At 35.3% G+C, this 17,652-nt stretch overlaps 1 protein-coding gene across 5 annotated transcripts in view; it reads right to left on the bottom strand.

The window, feature by feature from the left end:
• The window catches only part of PHF14 (PHD finger protein 14), a 161,078-nt gene that overhangs the window by 111,615 nt on the left and 31,811 nt on the right, over positions 1-17,652 (bottom strand). For all 5 annotated transcript variants that reach the window (XM_059476047.1, XM_059476039.1, XM_059476056.1 and 2 more), the window contains 8 exons: positions 16,738-16,849; positions 14,429-14,566; positions 12,460-12,606; positions 9,605-9,875; positions 8,930-9,036; positions 7,489-7,584; positions 5,848-5,951; positions 4,297-4,428 (listed from right to left, as the gene is read on the bottom strand). In XM_059476047.1, the coding sequence (XP_059332030.1) occupies positions 4,297-4,428; positions 5,848-5,951; positions 7,489-7,584; positions 8,930-9,036; positions 9,605-9,875; positions 12,460-12,606; positions 14,429-14,566; positions 16,738-16,849 (1,107 nt within the window). The remainder of the gene's footprint in view (positions 1-4,296; positions 4,429-5,847; positions 5,952-7,488; positions 7,585-8,929; positions 9,037-9,604; positions 9,876-12,459; positions 12,607-14,428; positions 14,567-16,737; positions 16,850-17,652) is intronic.

The following is a 17,652-nucleotide window of genomic DNA, read 5'->3' as shown; positions in this document are numbered from 1 at the left end:
TTAATTTCAGCTCTTCAATGACAAGCAGTGAACAGAGAACCTGTCACAGCAGGTCACCTTTAGAACTACTGCAACAATCTTTGCCTACCTCTAAGTTAGCAAGCATTGCTAGGCAGCATAAACAAAACAGCAGGAGAAATGGTGCCAAAGACTCAACTTTCAGTACACAGGTTTTGTTTTGCTTTTAGTCTAGACTTGCCTAATCTAGACCCACAGGGAAAATCAGTAGCAGGCAATAATGTGCCTACTTCTAAAATGTGCCCGCTGCTAAATTACTGGAAGTTTGTTCCATCAAGAACTCTCAGTACTGATTTGAAATCTCTTAATCATACAGAATGTCTGATTAAGCACTAACAACCTACAGAAGAAAAAAGAAATTGGGTGATTTTGTTGTTTCTTCAATCTATCTTGGTATAAGAATCAGAGATAACTTCTGACTTCACACACATCTTAAGTCAGTAGCAGTGAGTTGGGAAAGAGTATATTCAAATTGCTTAGCAAATACCACTACAGTGCTTCCAGAAAACAGTACTGGAACTGGTGTTTGGTGTTTAAAAAGGAAAATAAGCAGAGCTTGTTTTCAAAAGGAAGACACAGGTCTCCCAGACACACACTGACAAATCACTTCTCACCATGTTTACAAAGAATTAAGTCACTTTGAACACAAGAAACATGGACTACAGCTTCAAGATGACACCTATAAATTACACATGTAAATGACAGTGGTGGAGGTGGAAAAAAGATAGGGCTGCTTTTATTCTGGAGATAAAAGCAGTTTACATGAACCTAATACAGCTGTCAAAAAGCTTCAAAGAGCACCTTACAGAGTGTAAAGTTACAAAGTTTTAAAAAAAAAAGAAAATCTGCCATTTGCAACAACCTAAACATCCCTCAATTCGGACAAGTGACAATATATAAATATGTAAATTACATTAAATGCATGTAAAAATGTATATTATATTAAATGTATGTTAAAATGCACAAAAATTATTATATAAAATTATTAACTTTATACAAGTTAATAATTTTATATCATTATCCAGTGACTCAGGATGAAGAGGCTGGATCAGTACTGCATGAACAAGGTCAGGAATATGAATGAATGTCCAGATACCACCTGAGTGCTCATGGAAGTACTGGCCAGGAACTCTACAGCTCATTCTGTCCTGTGGCCAATATTCCCCACAGCAGTCACCACTAAAATAACTTGGCCTTCTAGAGCAAAAATAAAACCAACCAACCTTAATACAACCATTAGTCCTTGTTTTGTCCATCTCAGTCCCCAATATTGCATATGCTACCAGAAGTTATCACCTTTTTTCAGCAATCTCATTCCAATAGAAGAAGCTAATCCTTATTAGTAGCTGCCAAGTATTTTCTTAATGAAAATGCCAATATTTTACCATTAGATTTTGATTCATTATATTGTCTGCCAACACTTGTGCATTGCTTTAGTACCAGTTAAGAACATTCTCTACCAGGAAAATACATCCAGAATGGTCAGGAGTATAAAAACACACAAGAATGATAAGACTTAGCATTATGATAACATGTTAATCAAAAAAATATTTAATTGTTTAAGGAATAGAATTTCTAAGAAACTGAAAATCACAAATTTTTAAATGGAAGGAAACCACACCCTTTCATTGTATGGTTAAAAAATCTGATCTAGGAACTGGACTCAATCCTTCCAACTCAGGATATTCTATGATTGTACTTTAAAAGCACAGCATCAAAACAGGCATAAATTAATGCTTTAATGTACTATTATATAAAATAGTTTCTAGGTTCCTCATCTCAAATCTATCTGAAATGAGTACAGGCTTTGAACTTACTATGGTACAAACTAGTGCAGGGTGTTCTGTTACCCTGAATAAAAATGTTACACCTCCAAACATGGAAAATTCTTAGTGTTAAGTGTTTTAAACCAGTTAAACCAGTAAGCCATGAAACACTGGTGCTCACCAGGTCGAAATTCTTACTATGATTTCACTAAGACTAAAACTGTTAACTCATTTTAAATTTAACACTGAGGTAACAAAATATAATTTGTGCTTTCTTCAACAAATTAGCTTTTAAATACATAATATGCTCAAAGTTTTTCCTCTTATATACTATTGGGTTTAATTTAACAATTTCAAAACCCTTTTTGGTAAACTGTAATTTAAACTATTAAATGCTGAGCCTGAAATGGATAAAAATTATAACTACAAATTACTCTATGTAACATCACACACATAACCTGTATCGCCTAGCATCCTCAAACACAATATAAAAGGTGAAGCTGATGGAATAAACTCATGTTAAAGTACTCATTGTTTAAATAAACATAAATTAGTAAAGTACATGACTGTAATCATAAAAACTTTTACAAGGGCTCCAGTTAGGTATTCTCAGTAAATTATTAGCAGGGATAATGGAATAGAAAGAAAAATACAAAGAAACAATTGATTCTTGATTACTATTTTAAAAAAGAACTAAACTCAATGTTTTTAACCACTCTTAAAGTCTTTCAACCTGCCTAGTGTTTCACGGAATTTCCCACTACACCAATTTTATTTTTCTGCTATGTTCCTATTACATCCTATACAAATATCTGAAAATAACATGGCCCTCATCTAAAAAATATATGTCCTTTTCTTGATATCTTAATCAAAAGATAAAAATTGTATTCAAAACAGCAGGGGAGGAAAAACCTGCTGAACTCAAACTTGGATTAAGGGTTTGTTCTATGTGCTCTCCACTGATCCTGAAAAGAATACATAAAGGAATGTTCAATGATGAAAAGAATGCAATCAATGCAGCTCAATTTGTCTGCTATCATCTCACACTCCAGAATATGCCTGAGCTAATTAGAAGTAAAAGCCAAGTTTGTGATCTGAGATATAACAGAAGCATGAAATTTACAACAAAGGTAAGTTATAGCTTTGAAATGAAAGAGCTTTACTACCTAACCTGACCTATCCTTCCTTTAACACCTACTGAGAATTAGTCTTATATCTTTTGTACTGATAGCTTTTAGTGAGCTTTTTCAACTTTGTTAAAAAGCAGAATAAAAATCAAATCTCCTGTGTAAATGAAGAAGCTATCTAAAAATTTAAAATATAAAAAAAAGCTTCCACATAAAATAACTAGTTGGCAAATTTGACTAAAGAGATCAAAAGTCTAACAATACAATACATTAAATAATTAAAAGAAAATTAGGTTCAGGAAAGTATTGGTGATGGTGGAAACCTTTTTGAGATTTTCATCTTTTAAATTTACTGAGGCAAATTTACTGAGGTAAATCCAGGTTTTGTAACAATAAGATACAAAAAAGAGAGGCCTCCCATGTCATATACTGGCCATCTTGTTCTGCACACAATCTTCAAAACTAGCCAAAAAGATGGCTGAAGTAAATATTTTATGCAAGTTCTTTAATAGAAAATTCAGAGACACATGAAGAAAAACAGAAACTACTCTTCTTCTGTTAAAATAGTTTTACTGTTTTAGAAGAAATTCTTATACTTTTCTGACTTTGTACCTTAACATTCAGACAAGGTGGTGAATGACTCCTCGAGATGCTGTACTCTAACTTCTTGCCAGCTACAAACTGTTTCTGAGTTTGCTGTATGTAACACATTTCAGAGCAGTTAAAACATGCAGACTGCTAACACTATAGAGCAGAGCAAGCTAATTTTATGACAGTTTGGAAATCAGATTCTCTGCCACCTTATCATTTCTCCACTGCACAACTTAACTTTTGTTCTGCTCCACAAGCATGAAAGAACTTTAATTCATGGAACTGTAACTGCAGTAAGTACAGTTATGAACATCTGTCATTGTACATTTGAGTCCTAAGACAGCAGTAAACCCAATACTTCCCATAGTGCAATAAACAGAGCTACTTACAAGTTTATTTAAAAATATTACAAGTATTTGCCTGAAGATCTCAACAGAGAGTTGCTTATCTCAGTCCTACCATAAACAGAAAACCAAGTCTTTCATTTCCCAAAAGTATTAGCCTATAATTTCCTACTGCTATTATACTGCAGTAATAACAACCACAGATTAATTCAAAACCCAAGAAAATTACAGCTATAACCTATTTTTACACAGTGGCTAATAATGAGAAAATCTTTATAACTTCTTTTTTTTAACCTTGAAACATCACTGCTAATAACCTGAAAATAAAAAAACTCCTCAAACTGCATTAAAACAATGTGTAATCCACTCAGAATTTGCAAGTGTGTTCACATTTACATCCTACTTTAAGTACAGAGACAGCACAGGACAGCACATTAACTGTGTTCTTACCAGTAACTGTTCTTGGTCTTCCTTGGCATCCTTGTAAGAGGTGGATCCAGGCAACCAAGATGATAATGAAGTTTGCAAGTGTCACACAGTAGCAGCAGGTGTTGATCATGGTTCTTCTTGCAAATTCCACAACTTTTCATGCACGCAGCAGAAAAACATTATAATTACATACTCATAAAGAACAAACTATACACCCCAGCACATTCCCCAGTTTTAATACAAACACTTGGCAACTTCAATTTGAATTTATCATGCATTTAATTGCATAATTACATTTTGGATTAATTTTGGAGGAGATTTTTTAAGGAGCTTCTACCTATGTACAGTAAAAGCATAAAAGGCTACTAGTCAGTGTTAGCAAAAAATGGCTTTCAATTAAATTTTGGAGGACTTCTAATAAGTTAGTAATCATTCAATACTTCAGCAAAATATACCAGTGGCAAGTGAAAAAAAAATACAACAAATGCTTAAACAGAAAATTATGCTGCTAGTACCAGTCTTGGTAATCAATCACACACTTACTTATTCAGGTAACCACCTTGAAACAGGTCTGCGCTGCTGGTATGCTGGGCAATGTTATTCATTAGAAATTACACTTCCTTTTTGTTATTACTTTAGTGAAACTGAAACTTTAGTTATTCTGAAAAGACAGGTGTTCACTGATTGCACTACAACATGGGAGGAACTGAGTGCATTCGAATGAAACAGAATTGGTGAAGCAAGACTCCAATTATTTGTGTACATCAAAACTGCCAAATCCTCAGCCCACTGCCACATTTTCAAGATTTCTATCTCTGGCAGCACTAAAATTAACTTTTGCTTGTGTAAAAATCATCCTCTTCCCCTTAGCCTTCTAGCTGGGCAAGACACTACTTGCTGTGGCTGGATGTCTTGCTGCTGCTCTCTAGATAAGCAATAGGCCATGTCACTCCCCAGCCGTGGTGAGAAAAGAAGAACCTAGATGACATGTGAGTATTTTGCACAGTCACAGTCTGGGATCCTATTACATTTAATAAAAACCCAGTCAGTAGCTTCACCGCTTGTGGAAGAGGAAAAAAGCTACAGCAGAGTAAGTCAATACATTTCATAACCTTGGGAATTAATAAAAAAATAGAAGTAGCGAAATTTAGCACAAGCAAAAAGTGAGAATTCTTATGTGGACAAGTGTTTTGTGCACCCAGGAATCGTGACTGAACAGCATCATCACTGTTCTCAAAATCATCCACTCAGATGACTGCATTCAAAGAACAAAGTGCAGGTAGTTTTCACATCAAAAAAAACAAAGGACTCTTCTACTTCAGATGCAAGGAGACAGTTTTGTCCTTAAAGCACTGCTATCAAATTAGCAAAAACATCCAAACTTTACTCATGTGTGATAGGGTGAAGAATCGACTACTATCCAACTTAGCCTTCAAAAATAAGTAAAAATGTGTCAACAACTTTAAAGCATTTTTTAATTAAAACCTGAAATAAACAATTTCCTCAGAACACTTTTCTGAAACTATAAATTACTAGATACTGTATCTATGCCGTTAAAATTTAATTACTTGCCTATAAAGTACTGCCGGAAGTGTAGATGCCTTTTGTGCTCCTCCTTCCTTTTTACTCGGTTTCCTTTCCTTAGGAGCCCGTAAAATTGCTGGTATGTTCAATTTCTATTGGATTTGAAGAAATGCAATACACATGAGTCTTGACACTTTTAAAGAATATTCTTCTCATCTCAATGCATGAAGAACAAGACACATAACAAGTGGGAGATTGCTTAGCTAACTATTTTACAGGCTACACATTTATTCCACTACGACTCTGTAAAATAAAGTAAAGTAGCCTTACAGTAATTTTTTCAAGTCAGTAAGAAACACACAGAAGACTAGCTTTTAAAATTTTTCTTCAAGCTTCCAATATAGGAATGGACAAGGATGCATTTCTCTAGGAAGCTGAAACAAGCAATGGCAGATTCATGAAAGTGGCAGAATACTGAGGCAGTTTATTTTCCCCAGCATTGCAGCTACACTGGTGCTCGACAGGTTAATTAGAAAAATTATCTTATTGGACCAAGCTATTCACAAAGCAGACGAGACCCTCGTTGGGTTTCTACTATCTGCAGTGTGCTGGCTTCTCAGACAGTAACCATCTATCAAAGTCATTTCTCAGCAGCCCCATGGGTCTGCATCTGTTCAACCAACTGGAAAAAAATGTCATGCAAGCTGTGTAAATGAATTCTGCTCAGCTTTTCTTTCCTTTTTTTTCAAATTGAGTAACATTTGCATCAGGAACTGTATTTGCGAATACTTACTCAAAGGAAGGAAAAATAATCTTGGTTTAAAAGATATGTTATACAAGAATTCTTCTTTGCAAGCAGGAGAGGTAGGCAGACAAATGGAACTAGGAAAAGCCTGCATATCTTAGGAACTATTACGGCATAAAGAAAGTGTAAGGTTTGTTTTTGGAACAGCAGCACAAACTCAACAGCAATAAAGGGTGTACCAAAATTGTGAATAATTCTATGTCTGCATTTCCACAGTGAACAGTTTCTTCAATCTTAAATCATAACTGGAAACCATTGCAATCTCCCTCTCAAATCCAAAATGTCCATTGACATTTAATATCTCTGACATAAACATGTATGAAAACACTGCAAAAATCTTCACTTCTCTTTTTGCCCGTGTCAATGGGAACAAAGATAATTGCTGTCAAAAGGAAGTAACCCACATCTTCTGTTGTCCTAGATATTTATATTCATTTGATCAAAACATTCTCCTCTGCCTAGTTACACATCATTACATATTGCACTTAAAAGGATTTTTATCTCATAAAAGCCATTAAGAGTTAACTTATCATTTGAAGTCTACAGTAAATAAAGACAACTGGAGATAAAAATCAGTAGGATTAACTCATGCTTCATGCTAAGGTTCATCACAAATGACAGGTCAATCACTTGCACCAAAATGAAAGAAATTTTGCAAACAATCACACTATTACAACAACAAAATTAGGTTACATGTTCCTAGTAGGTGGTTTGCAGAAGTCTAGGTACCTCAATCAGGAAGCATTATCCACTGAGTAAAACCTGGGTCTGATCAAATCAAATAAATTTATTTGGCCGTAGAAGTGGCAGAAACTAAAAGGTCTATTCTTGGAAAACCTGTTCTACTGGTTTTTTCTGTAAAGTGGGGCAAAAAACCAACCAACCTGTCCAATGATTCTACCCAGCAGAGCCCAAATTCCTTGCCCTTCATTTCGCAGTTTTCCATTCATATTTTGTAGCTCTTCCAAGGACTCACATAGCTGAAAAATTAAAAGAAAAAAAAATAGGCAACAGGAAGGAAAATCCATTAAGAGTTATTAAATAAAATTTACTCAGTCTCTTACTTACCAAGGGTGCATTAATTTATTGTGGGATTAGAAAAACAATGAAACTCATATCAATATAGCTGAGATTAGTAGAACCATTCATTAATTTAACAGAAATGAAACAAGAATCCAGAGCAACCACTTGCTTTGTGAAGTACTGAAGTATTTCAGCATGGAAATAAGGTTTCATGAAGTCAAATGGAAAGCAAAACAAAAATACAGGAACATCTTATATGTGAAGTCCACATTACTTAGGCAGCAAGATTGTAACAAGTGAACATATAAATAAATCCAAATTTTCTTTTGCCACATTCACAGAAAAAGAAAATTTAAAAGTAAAGGCTGTAAGCAAAAAAAAAAAAAAAGTTTCTTTTTCTTCTGGAAGTAACTGTTAGGTTGTGTATTTTGGGAGGTAACTGTTAATTTGTTTAAAATCCCCAGACACAATTTCATTTCCCTTTATCATCCCTGGGCAGTTCACAAGGATCTCCTGCTACATTTTCCATATGTTCTCACTTAAAACACACACCAAACAGCTTAAGAATTAATAGGAACACCATAGTAACATTATTAACTATCACTTAATAGGCTGTTGAATTCAGCAAGAACTGCAGCATGACATCTGTCACAAAAGGCACAGTATATCTATGTTTCAAAATAACTTTATAATAAAATATTTGGTAAAAATGCAAAAAAGTTCTTTTTTAATCATAAGGATGAGTTCATAAAAAAATTATATTAGCAACACTATGGGAGAGCATAGCCGTAATTTATGGGCTTCAAATTTGTTATACCCTAAAAAGCATGCAGAGGACACTGTGGAGGTGTGAATACTGATTATTTCTGTCTGAAAAATTAGTCAAGTCATTAAACCTAAGCCCAACTGGAGTTGTAGTTGACATAAATAAATAAATAAATAAATAACACTTTTGAGTATCACAGATTACCGGTGATCAAGTGGGGCTACAAACAGAGAATCATGCAGGTTCAAACAGGTCCATGTGCAATTTGTTAGTGGAGCTCTCAGTAGGGTCATTTAAAGAACTTGGGTCCAGTCAACATATCACATTTCAGAAATTTGTATTATTTGCATGGGAGAAGACAGACTACTGAATATTTTTAGAAGAAAAAATAAGTTTTTAAATATTACTTTGAAAATATCAATAGTTTGCATCTTACGTTTTTCTCCGAATTTTTTTCCATGGAAAGAAAAATTCTATCTAAGTTAATAGCAGCAATACTAAAATGGTACAAGGGTTTATCAACTCTTTTTCTTTACCTTATTATACTCCACATGAAGCTTTTCTTGCTCATTTTCTAACTTATCTTTGATGTTCTTTTGTTCAGCCATATTCTCCTGGATTTGAATCATGCGCATATTTCTCTCTATTTAAAAGAAAATGGCATTATTCCCTACTCTTGAATATACATTTTCAAGTTTTATGCACTAAAAAAAAGTGATGCAATCTAAAGTAAAAAACTATAGCAATACCAAGACACAAAGCTATGGCCTAGAGGTTTAATACAAGACTGAGTAGAATGAACAGTCTATTTGTATTTTGCTGCATAAATACTGTAGTTGTTTAAATTATGAACTTTGATCAGCATCTAGCAAAGAGTCAAAAAGTCATGCTATTCCACATAAAAATGGAGAAGAATTTAAGGAAAAAATATTATACCAAAAGTTACCTACTCCCTTCTTAAGACAGTTTGGTCTTCTGTTTATATTTGAAAGATTTTACTCTTTTCTAAAGTGTCTTTAAAAAAAAAAGGTTTCTGTGTAAACAGACACCACAAGCAATAACATACCTGACCTAAAATGAAGTCATAATTCACATTTATCTGCTATAAACAATTAAGTACAGGGAAAATAAAAAAGCCAATGAAATAGCATAGCACAATGTAGCAAAGTGGTACCTTTTTATTGAGAACAATAAGCTATTTTCACCCTTACCAAGGTAATAATTCACAAAGTCAGCAGTGAGAGCCGGTTGTTTATGTTTTCTTCTTCCATCAACGCTGGAACTTGTATCTGAAGTGTCCACTGGGAAAATGTCTGTGCTGATTCCCATCAGCTCGGCCTTGCGCATGAGTTTCCGTATGGCCGAAGCGCTGCTGGTCAGCGGCCGCGGCAGCTTCTCCCGGGGCACCCAGGCCTGGGGCCTGGTGGTGCGCGCCAGCTCCGCCTTGGCACGGTACTGCTGCAGCCTGGCATTGATTCGAGCCTGCAAGGAAGAATTCCACCCATTAAAAACATCAAGGAATGATTCAAAATTAGTTTTGAGCTACAATTTGGAACACATCTGCATTTTATTTTCATTTTAAGTGTTGTGCAATCTAATCAATGCCATTTTCACTCCGGAGCTCTACAACTCAAGAAACAGACGTTGATACAGACATTCCATTTTAATTCAATGTGCACACACAAACAACATTCTCCTTTCACTAGAGTTTTGGAGCTATGTACACACTTCTGGATGAGATTTCCCCATTGATGAGAGCAACAGATGACTGCTGGCTTTGAGACAACCCCTTCAAATAATGATAATTTGATAGGACTGTGAAAACTCATAACTGGTAGAAGCTTTGGTTGACCTACCACATATGCATATAGATACACATTAAATTGATGTTTATGTGAGCAACAAAAGTTGATGAAGAGCATTTGTACCATATTTGACGTACTTTTGTAGGAATTCCTTTCTCAATGCCACTTCTCTTTATAAATGTTAAACATACTGATTATAATTTGTCAAGAACACAACCCAACAGAAGTGAAGCAGACAAGAGAAGCTCACAATATATATTGTCGATGACATCTGTATATTTGTGACCATCTGGGAGATCTACCCCAGAAGATCAAGCTGTTACTGACAGTTGGAAAATGCTGTCTTGAGGGAACTCTATGAAGTGGCAATTCTGGCAGAAACTGACATCAACATACAAACCTTCAGAGGCAAGACTCCAGCTGACTATCAGTTAGAAGCTGTTTACTTTCCTGCACAAAGAAGAAACTAAACTAATGTGACTGCCCCACCATATGGTGTAAGATACTCCTGAGACAAAAGCAAAGGTGCGCATATACATACACACTATTGTTAAGGAACATCTCTGATTTCAAAAAGAATCAATGAAGGTAGTACTGCAGACAGTTGAACATATTACCTTAACTAGGTCTTGAACATTAATGACCAAGAAACAAACCAAATAGAGCTTACAGGCCAGCTCTGACCCCAGTGGCTTTTTTCTTGGATCCACAGGTGCAGATCTACCTACAGCCACTGCTGTACAACACCAAAGCCACCAAGAGTAAAAACATGTGGTTGTACAAAACGTATGCAAGTGGTCATACTTGCATCAAGGTGCCTATGACACCATGTCAAGTAACTGCACCTGCAGTTTTCAGCAGTCATTCTTCAGTTTCAAAAAATTTAATCTAAATAATTAATCTTAAAAAATTGCAAAGTTTTGGTGTGGGGAAAAGAGGAGAGAGAAAGGGAAATGCCGGGAACTTATCAGCATTATCAGCACTGCTTAATACATGCCTGAAAACAGAGCTAATATGCCCTGCTGGACCCAAACAGATATTGCACAACCAGCACTTACCATTATACTGGGCAGTGTTCATATTATTGCAATGTCTCTACTACACAGGTGCATTTCACATAACTGAGAGCCGACTATATTCAGCAAGCATTATGAAACCAGTTTTAAAACAAGCTACATGAAGTTCAATATTCCAAAAAATATTTTATTCACAATTCTTCTACAGTACGAATATGCTCATGCTCATTTTCAACAGCACAGATAATTTTAAATTAATATTCTGCTATTCAAAGATCTCTGAAGAACTGGAAAGGCAAGATATTTTTAAATAAAAAGTTTGATACTATGAAACAATATTTTCTTATCATTACGCTATAATTCTCACTTCAGAAAAAAAGCAGACAGCCCTCTCCCATAAATTATTTCCATTATTTACAGCATCTGCTACTTTCTACAAATAAATCAGGCAGGTTTTGTTTAGGTAACAAGCTGCTTTTCTACACAGGTGTGATTTTTCCACGGAATGGAGTTCAGTCTAAGCAGTGAAGCAAACTATGCTAGAAATTCCTCAGAATCAGAAAAAATAAAAGACACACATTGAAACATGAAAGTATGCAGATTCCCTCAAAGGAATTGAAACCTTTGTATCAACAGGACTTTTATCAGTTGAGCTTCTGCAGTAACTAAACAGTTTTAAATGGATCTGTCACTAGACAGGGATATAGACTTGCCTAAGGCTTTCAGACAACTCCCACGCAGTGGCACAGACTCACTTCTTTGCATACATTATTTCTTTTCCTAGGAAGTCATTACTATGAAAACACCTGGCACACAGAATTCCATTTAGACCTACAAAATTGGAAATTTAGATAGAAATAGAAATGCCTAATTTTTTCTGGCCTTTTTTCTTCAGAATCTTGAAGAAAATATTAAACAAAATCTATGAACTACAATGAAAAAGTGATTACCAACTTTTTACCTCAAAAGCAAAGTAATATTTTTAAATTCAGACAAGCACAGATATTTGATATTTATTGAAACAGATATATAATATATATGATATATAACTATATTAAATATAGAGATAATTGTTCTTAGAGACCAAACCCTACAAACAGTTCAGTGTGCTGTTAAATGACCATGCACTATCAATATATTCCACATCTAATTTTCTGCTATAATAACACTTTTACCTTCTCTTAATTTCTGTCTTGTTTAAAGTGGATGATTAATACAGAGGCATTTTTGCCACGAATACAATACCTGAGCTTCTGGTGAAAGCTGCTTTTCTCTTTCCTGCAAGGACATTTTACAGTAAGACTGTAAAGCCAAGTAGTTCTTCCGTTTCCATTTTCTGTCTAACCTGTCCGCATGCTGTTTACAATAAGCAAAAAAAGGGTCAGCTATATCCTGTTTCAGAAAAAACAAAGGGGAAGGAATGAAAATAGAGTGAGACAAAGTAAGGCCAAAGGGCTCTGAACAGCAAAAACATTCTGGCAATCAGTTCACTTGTTCAAATGGGCATGTTTTTAAAAACAACTAAAAAATATGTTTCTAAATCAATTTTGTCATGTTTATATAATTTACAATATAAGGTGTTTTTCCACTGTTTTCATTGCATGATCCTAAACGTTTCTAAATGCATTAATGATTTAACTCTCTCCTAGTCAATCTCTGTACTACATTTGCATTGCCAGGAAAAAAATCCCAGCAAAATAAATTCTTAAATACAAATTCCTTCAACATATAACATGTATTAATTTCCTGTTGATTCACTGTGCCTTTTAAATGAAATCCTACAAGTGCTTAATAATTCTGAATAACATCAAAGGCAATATATTTGGTTTCTATAATGTTTTTCCAACCATTTTGGTGGCTATACCCTCCAATTATTCATTCCATCATATCTGCACACTGTCATGGCATCTGCAAACCCTGCAAGCAGACTACAAATATCTGAGCCATGAGGAGACATGGTCTGAGAAACACATTTAATTGCCTTTGTAATTTCAAAAGTGTACAAACAACATCATAAATCTACAGACTAACAAAAACTTAAAGCAGTTTTCCTTCATAAAGTAATACAAATATTAATAAATTACCTATCAAATTTTCGTTTATTCCACTTATAAAACATAGAGTAATAAAATTTACTCTGACTTTCCTTACAAGCACATTTTATTTTAATTTAAGATTTTCACAGTATGAGACAGCTTACTTCAAAATTTAGCTGTGTCCTAAAATGAGATTGTGTGAGACCTTGATTAAAAATTTGACTGCAGACAACATGTAGCAAAATTTTAAGGTGGAAAGGCAAGCAGATACATATATCCAGAAGGAATTCACATAAGGAATTTAAAGACTCAACCTTACACATAATCTAATAAGGACAACAACAACGAGGCTATCTTCCTATTTAGCAGTCCAACAGAAGAACGTATTTTGTGATTCCTTCATGAATTCCTTAGTGGTCCACTGTTTTCAGAAACAAAAGTGTCAATATCAACAGTGAAAGTAATGCTTGTTTTTGTGTTACCTGTGCCACTTCCTAAGGTAAGAAAGGAGATTGTGATGCTATGAATATGACAGGCTTAATCCAAATGATACATATCAGGATGAAACTGGACAACCTAAAAGTACTTATACCATAAAAATGAATGAGGAAGTAGGAACTTCTAATCTGAATTGCTTTAGATCATATTACAGGGAAAAAACCGTTAAGAAAAGACATTAGGAAGTTATCAGGAGGTTATAAATACTTGCTTTTTATTCTGATTCCAAAGATTAATGTTACAACAAGGAAAGTCATATCTATGTACTAAAATTGAAGTAAATACTAAAAAACATGCATGAAAAAGTGGCATCAGAAATGTTTTTAATTTCTTAAGTTTCCTATTTGGTATGAAACAGAGATTACTGTAGTACACAAACAGCTAGGTAAGTATGTCACCTGATGTGAAGTCCAGGAAATAGAATGCCTGTCTGTATTGACTGACAGTCTCTTAAGCCAACCTCTGTGTTAACTTTCTCTGTCCTTTTTTTCCAGTTTGTTTCAAAAAATGCTCAGAGTGGACAAGTTGGTGGAGGGCTCTCCCTGAGCAGTTCCCTTACTCCCTCACTTGTTACCTACTTAAAAACTTTGTTCAGGACCTGTGAACAAAATAGTTACCATTTCAAGTCATCTCCATAAGCTTTCAATAGAGATCTTTGATTCTATCTTTTCCATACCTACCTCTTCTGCTGCTGCTTCTGAGAGGAGGCCTTCCTTCTGAGCACAGGTCACATGGAAATAAGCTCTGCACATCCCAGCATCACAACTAATGCAAACACCAGTTCTGGCAAAACGAGGATCTTCACAAAAGCTGCACTCCTTCATAAAGAAGAATGGAAAAGGCCACAGTAAATTTTTCAGGTGCACTTTGCCTAAGATTTGATCATTTACGTCATATATAGAAAAAACTAAACTGGTAGGTGACTCCTGTGTGGTACAGAAACCAAGTATGCTCCCAACAGCTGACACTACTTAAAGCTTTCTGCTTTCTCAACTCCCACTATTAATTTCATTCTCAACAATGCTTAAATAATCTAAACAGCAAGTTGGATGAATTTTTATATTAACCTGCATGTATTGCATGCCCCTTCAACAAACCAACAAAATACCATCAAAGCAATTCAAGCACAATTAGTTGTATAACCACAGTATAAAAAAACCACCACTCCTCAGCAAATGTTCAACAAGTTCTGAAGACAAACAAAAATAAAAGAGCAGAGCTCTGAATGACTGGAAACCATAGATAATTATGTACATGTCCCTTGATAAGCAATGACAGAGACGTAAACAAGTGACAGTGCAGAAACAAACACTCAAAAATCATAAATATCAGTACGGATGGATGTGATTCACTTAATTAAGAAACCGTGGCTTCAGATATGTGCATTCTAGGCACAGTCACTTGAAAAACAACCAACTGACGTCCCCAAATGCAACGTGGAAAAAAACAATTAACTTGTTTTTCAGTCAGATCAATTCCTCAGTGTCTTTCTCCACAATTTCAGACAAATCCCTGCGCCAGCAATCTAGAGAAATGAGCAGATAAGCAGGAAATGGGAACACACCCTGCTTGAGCAGGGCTGCTATCCAGTGCATAATATACAGGCATGCATTTCCTAGACTTCTACTTGCTGAATAGAGAGCAAAGCTGTCTATCACCTAGAGAAAATATCTCCATGCAAAAAGTTAAACAACAGAATGGAATGGTAAGGAAAACTCAGTGACTGAAGAATCTCAAAACATCACATATGCTCCACTAGAAAGGCACCCTTTAGCTGTGTAGCTGCAACACTTAACAGATAAGAAATTAAATGAAAAAACCTAATATATTAAGCTGGTTTTGAAGGGGGAATGTAGCAAAATAAGCTGTAACTTCCACACTTAATATAGCAAACAAGATTTACAGCTTTCCAACAGCAATGAGTCTTCTTCACCTGTACAGGTCACTCTCACCTTATTCACAGCAAGAAAAGATGCCCAAATTCTTTTCCCTGATCCTATACATCACTTATTTAAAAAAAAAAAAAAGAGTATCATTCATTTCAACAACAATTGGCAGAGTCTGGCATGCTTGCCCCAACCTTTTACAAACATTTCTAAACAAGGCTAAATGCCTCAGCAGGCCCAGGCTCCTGATACAGATGTATTGTACACGGGCAATCCAAAGTGTTTTAGTCTATTTTATATATTGTATCCATTTTTAAAACTGCACTACATATTTTCATTTAGTATTCTGTTTAACAAGTAGAAAAAAATCAAGAAAACAAAAGTGACTTGGCAGAAATGAAGCTTTAGAGCTGCAGACTCAAAACCAACCACATTTCCTCACATTGGCCTGATAGACATGGCTTCTCCACACTGTCTCCATTAGCCAAACAGTATTTAGCAAACTAATGAGTGATGTCCTCTGCCCACCACAATGATTTTCTGTATGGTTTGTTCATTACTTCTTTTGATCTGGACTGAAAACATTTACATGTAAAACAATTTTAACTTTAGAACCATGTATCAGTTGAAGTTGAGGGCCCTGTGTTGCTGCGGATTTTGGTAAACACTGCTTTGGAACAGCCTGTTGTATGCATACTGGCTTACATATAAACTCTAAAGTCATTCTTACCGAAGTACATCTGCCCTTTTCTTAACCAACTTAACCTCCCACTTCTCATCTTATGAATCCTCCTCGCTTTCCATTCACATTTTGTCAATCTGCCACTGACTTCAAAAGAAATTAGCACCTCTGTAAAAAATCAGGGAAACTGAGCAAAAACAGTGACAGAAATTATGGAGAATGGAACAGATAGAGGGAAGAGCAGGTGGGCTGTAGGTATAACAACCATTTAATAAACTTTATCTCATTTTTAGTCCTTAACCACACTACAAAATTGCTACCAAAAAAAGAAAAATAAAGTTGGGAAGATGCATTTTATTCTATTACATGCAAAAACATAAAATATAGCTACTTGTTGCCACTACATCTCTTCTAAACTTACCTTTGCACCATACTTGGAATAATTCATTTCTGTTAGTGTTACTGGCCTCAGCTTGTCAATATCTCCAAATGCCACTCCTGGAACATAGAGGGCACAAACAATGTGGACCCACCTAAAACAGCAGACAAAATTAGGTTACTGTTACCAACATTTTGATCCTATATTATACTCACCATTTTCAGATTTCAAAGTGCCTTGTAAATGTTGCAGATGCTAGCTGAAAGACTTGAAGGAAAGTAGATTAAAAGCAGGGATGGAGTGCCTATTTGGAATTCAGGAGCTCAGACACTGAACCATGGAGTAAGGCCTTTCAAAGGCACTGGGATTGCTCTGCCTGTCTGGATCAAGGGCTGGGCTACCACCACCTTTACATTCTGATGGTTCTCCCAAGGCCTCCACACACTTTTCAAGGAACATGAAAGGTGTATTAAGATTTTGATATTACTTATAAAGCTAAGGCAGACAGATATTTTCATAATGTGGCAGGGGGTAGAAAGGGAACAAACAAAATTATACAGGTAGTCACAGCTAGCCATGAAGCACTTAGAATACAGACTTTCCACTGTTTGTTGCACTTGTTAGTTTCACCAAAACAAACTAGTTTTAAGCAACATCGAGAAGACTTGCATTCAGGAATAAACACATCTGAGTAGTATAACAGAAAGGCCTATCTGAAACTCAGATAAACAGACTTAGTTTCCCTTCTTCACTGGCCATAAAAATCTAGGGAGTAGGAGGTCTAAATCTTCAGCCCTGAGTGGCAGAAAATGAATCTGGACCTCAGAGCATAGTAATCAAATGCCACACAATGGTAAAGACTTAGCCTCAGGACTGTTCTTGACAGGCATCTTCTTTACCTCCTGAAGCTCTCGGCTACTCAAAAATAGCCTTGCAGCAGAAGAAAAATTTTCCTCT

Source organism: Ammospiza nelsoni, chromosome 1 (genome assembly GCF_027579445.1).
Source record: "Ammospiza nelsoni isolate bAmmNel1 chromosome 1, bAmmNel1.pri, whole genome shotgun sequence".
Lineage (NCBI taxonomy): Eukaryota > Metazoa > Chordata > Aves > Passeriformes > Passerellidae > Ammospiza > Ammospiza nelsoni.
Note: the sequence above shows the minus strand (reverse complement) of the source record. Positions and strands in the feature narration are given on the sequence as shown.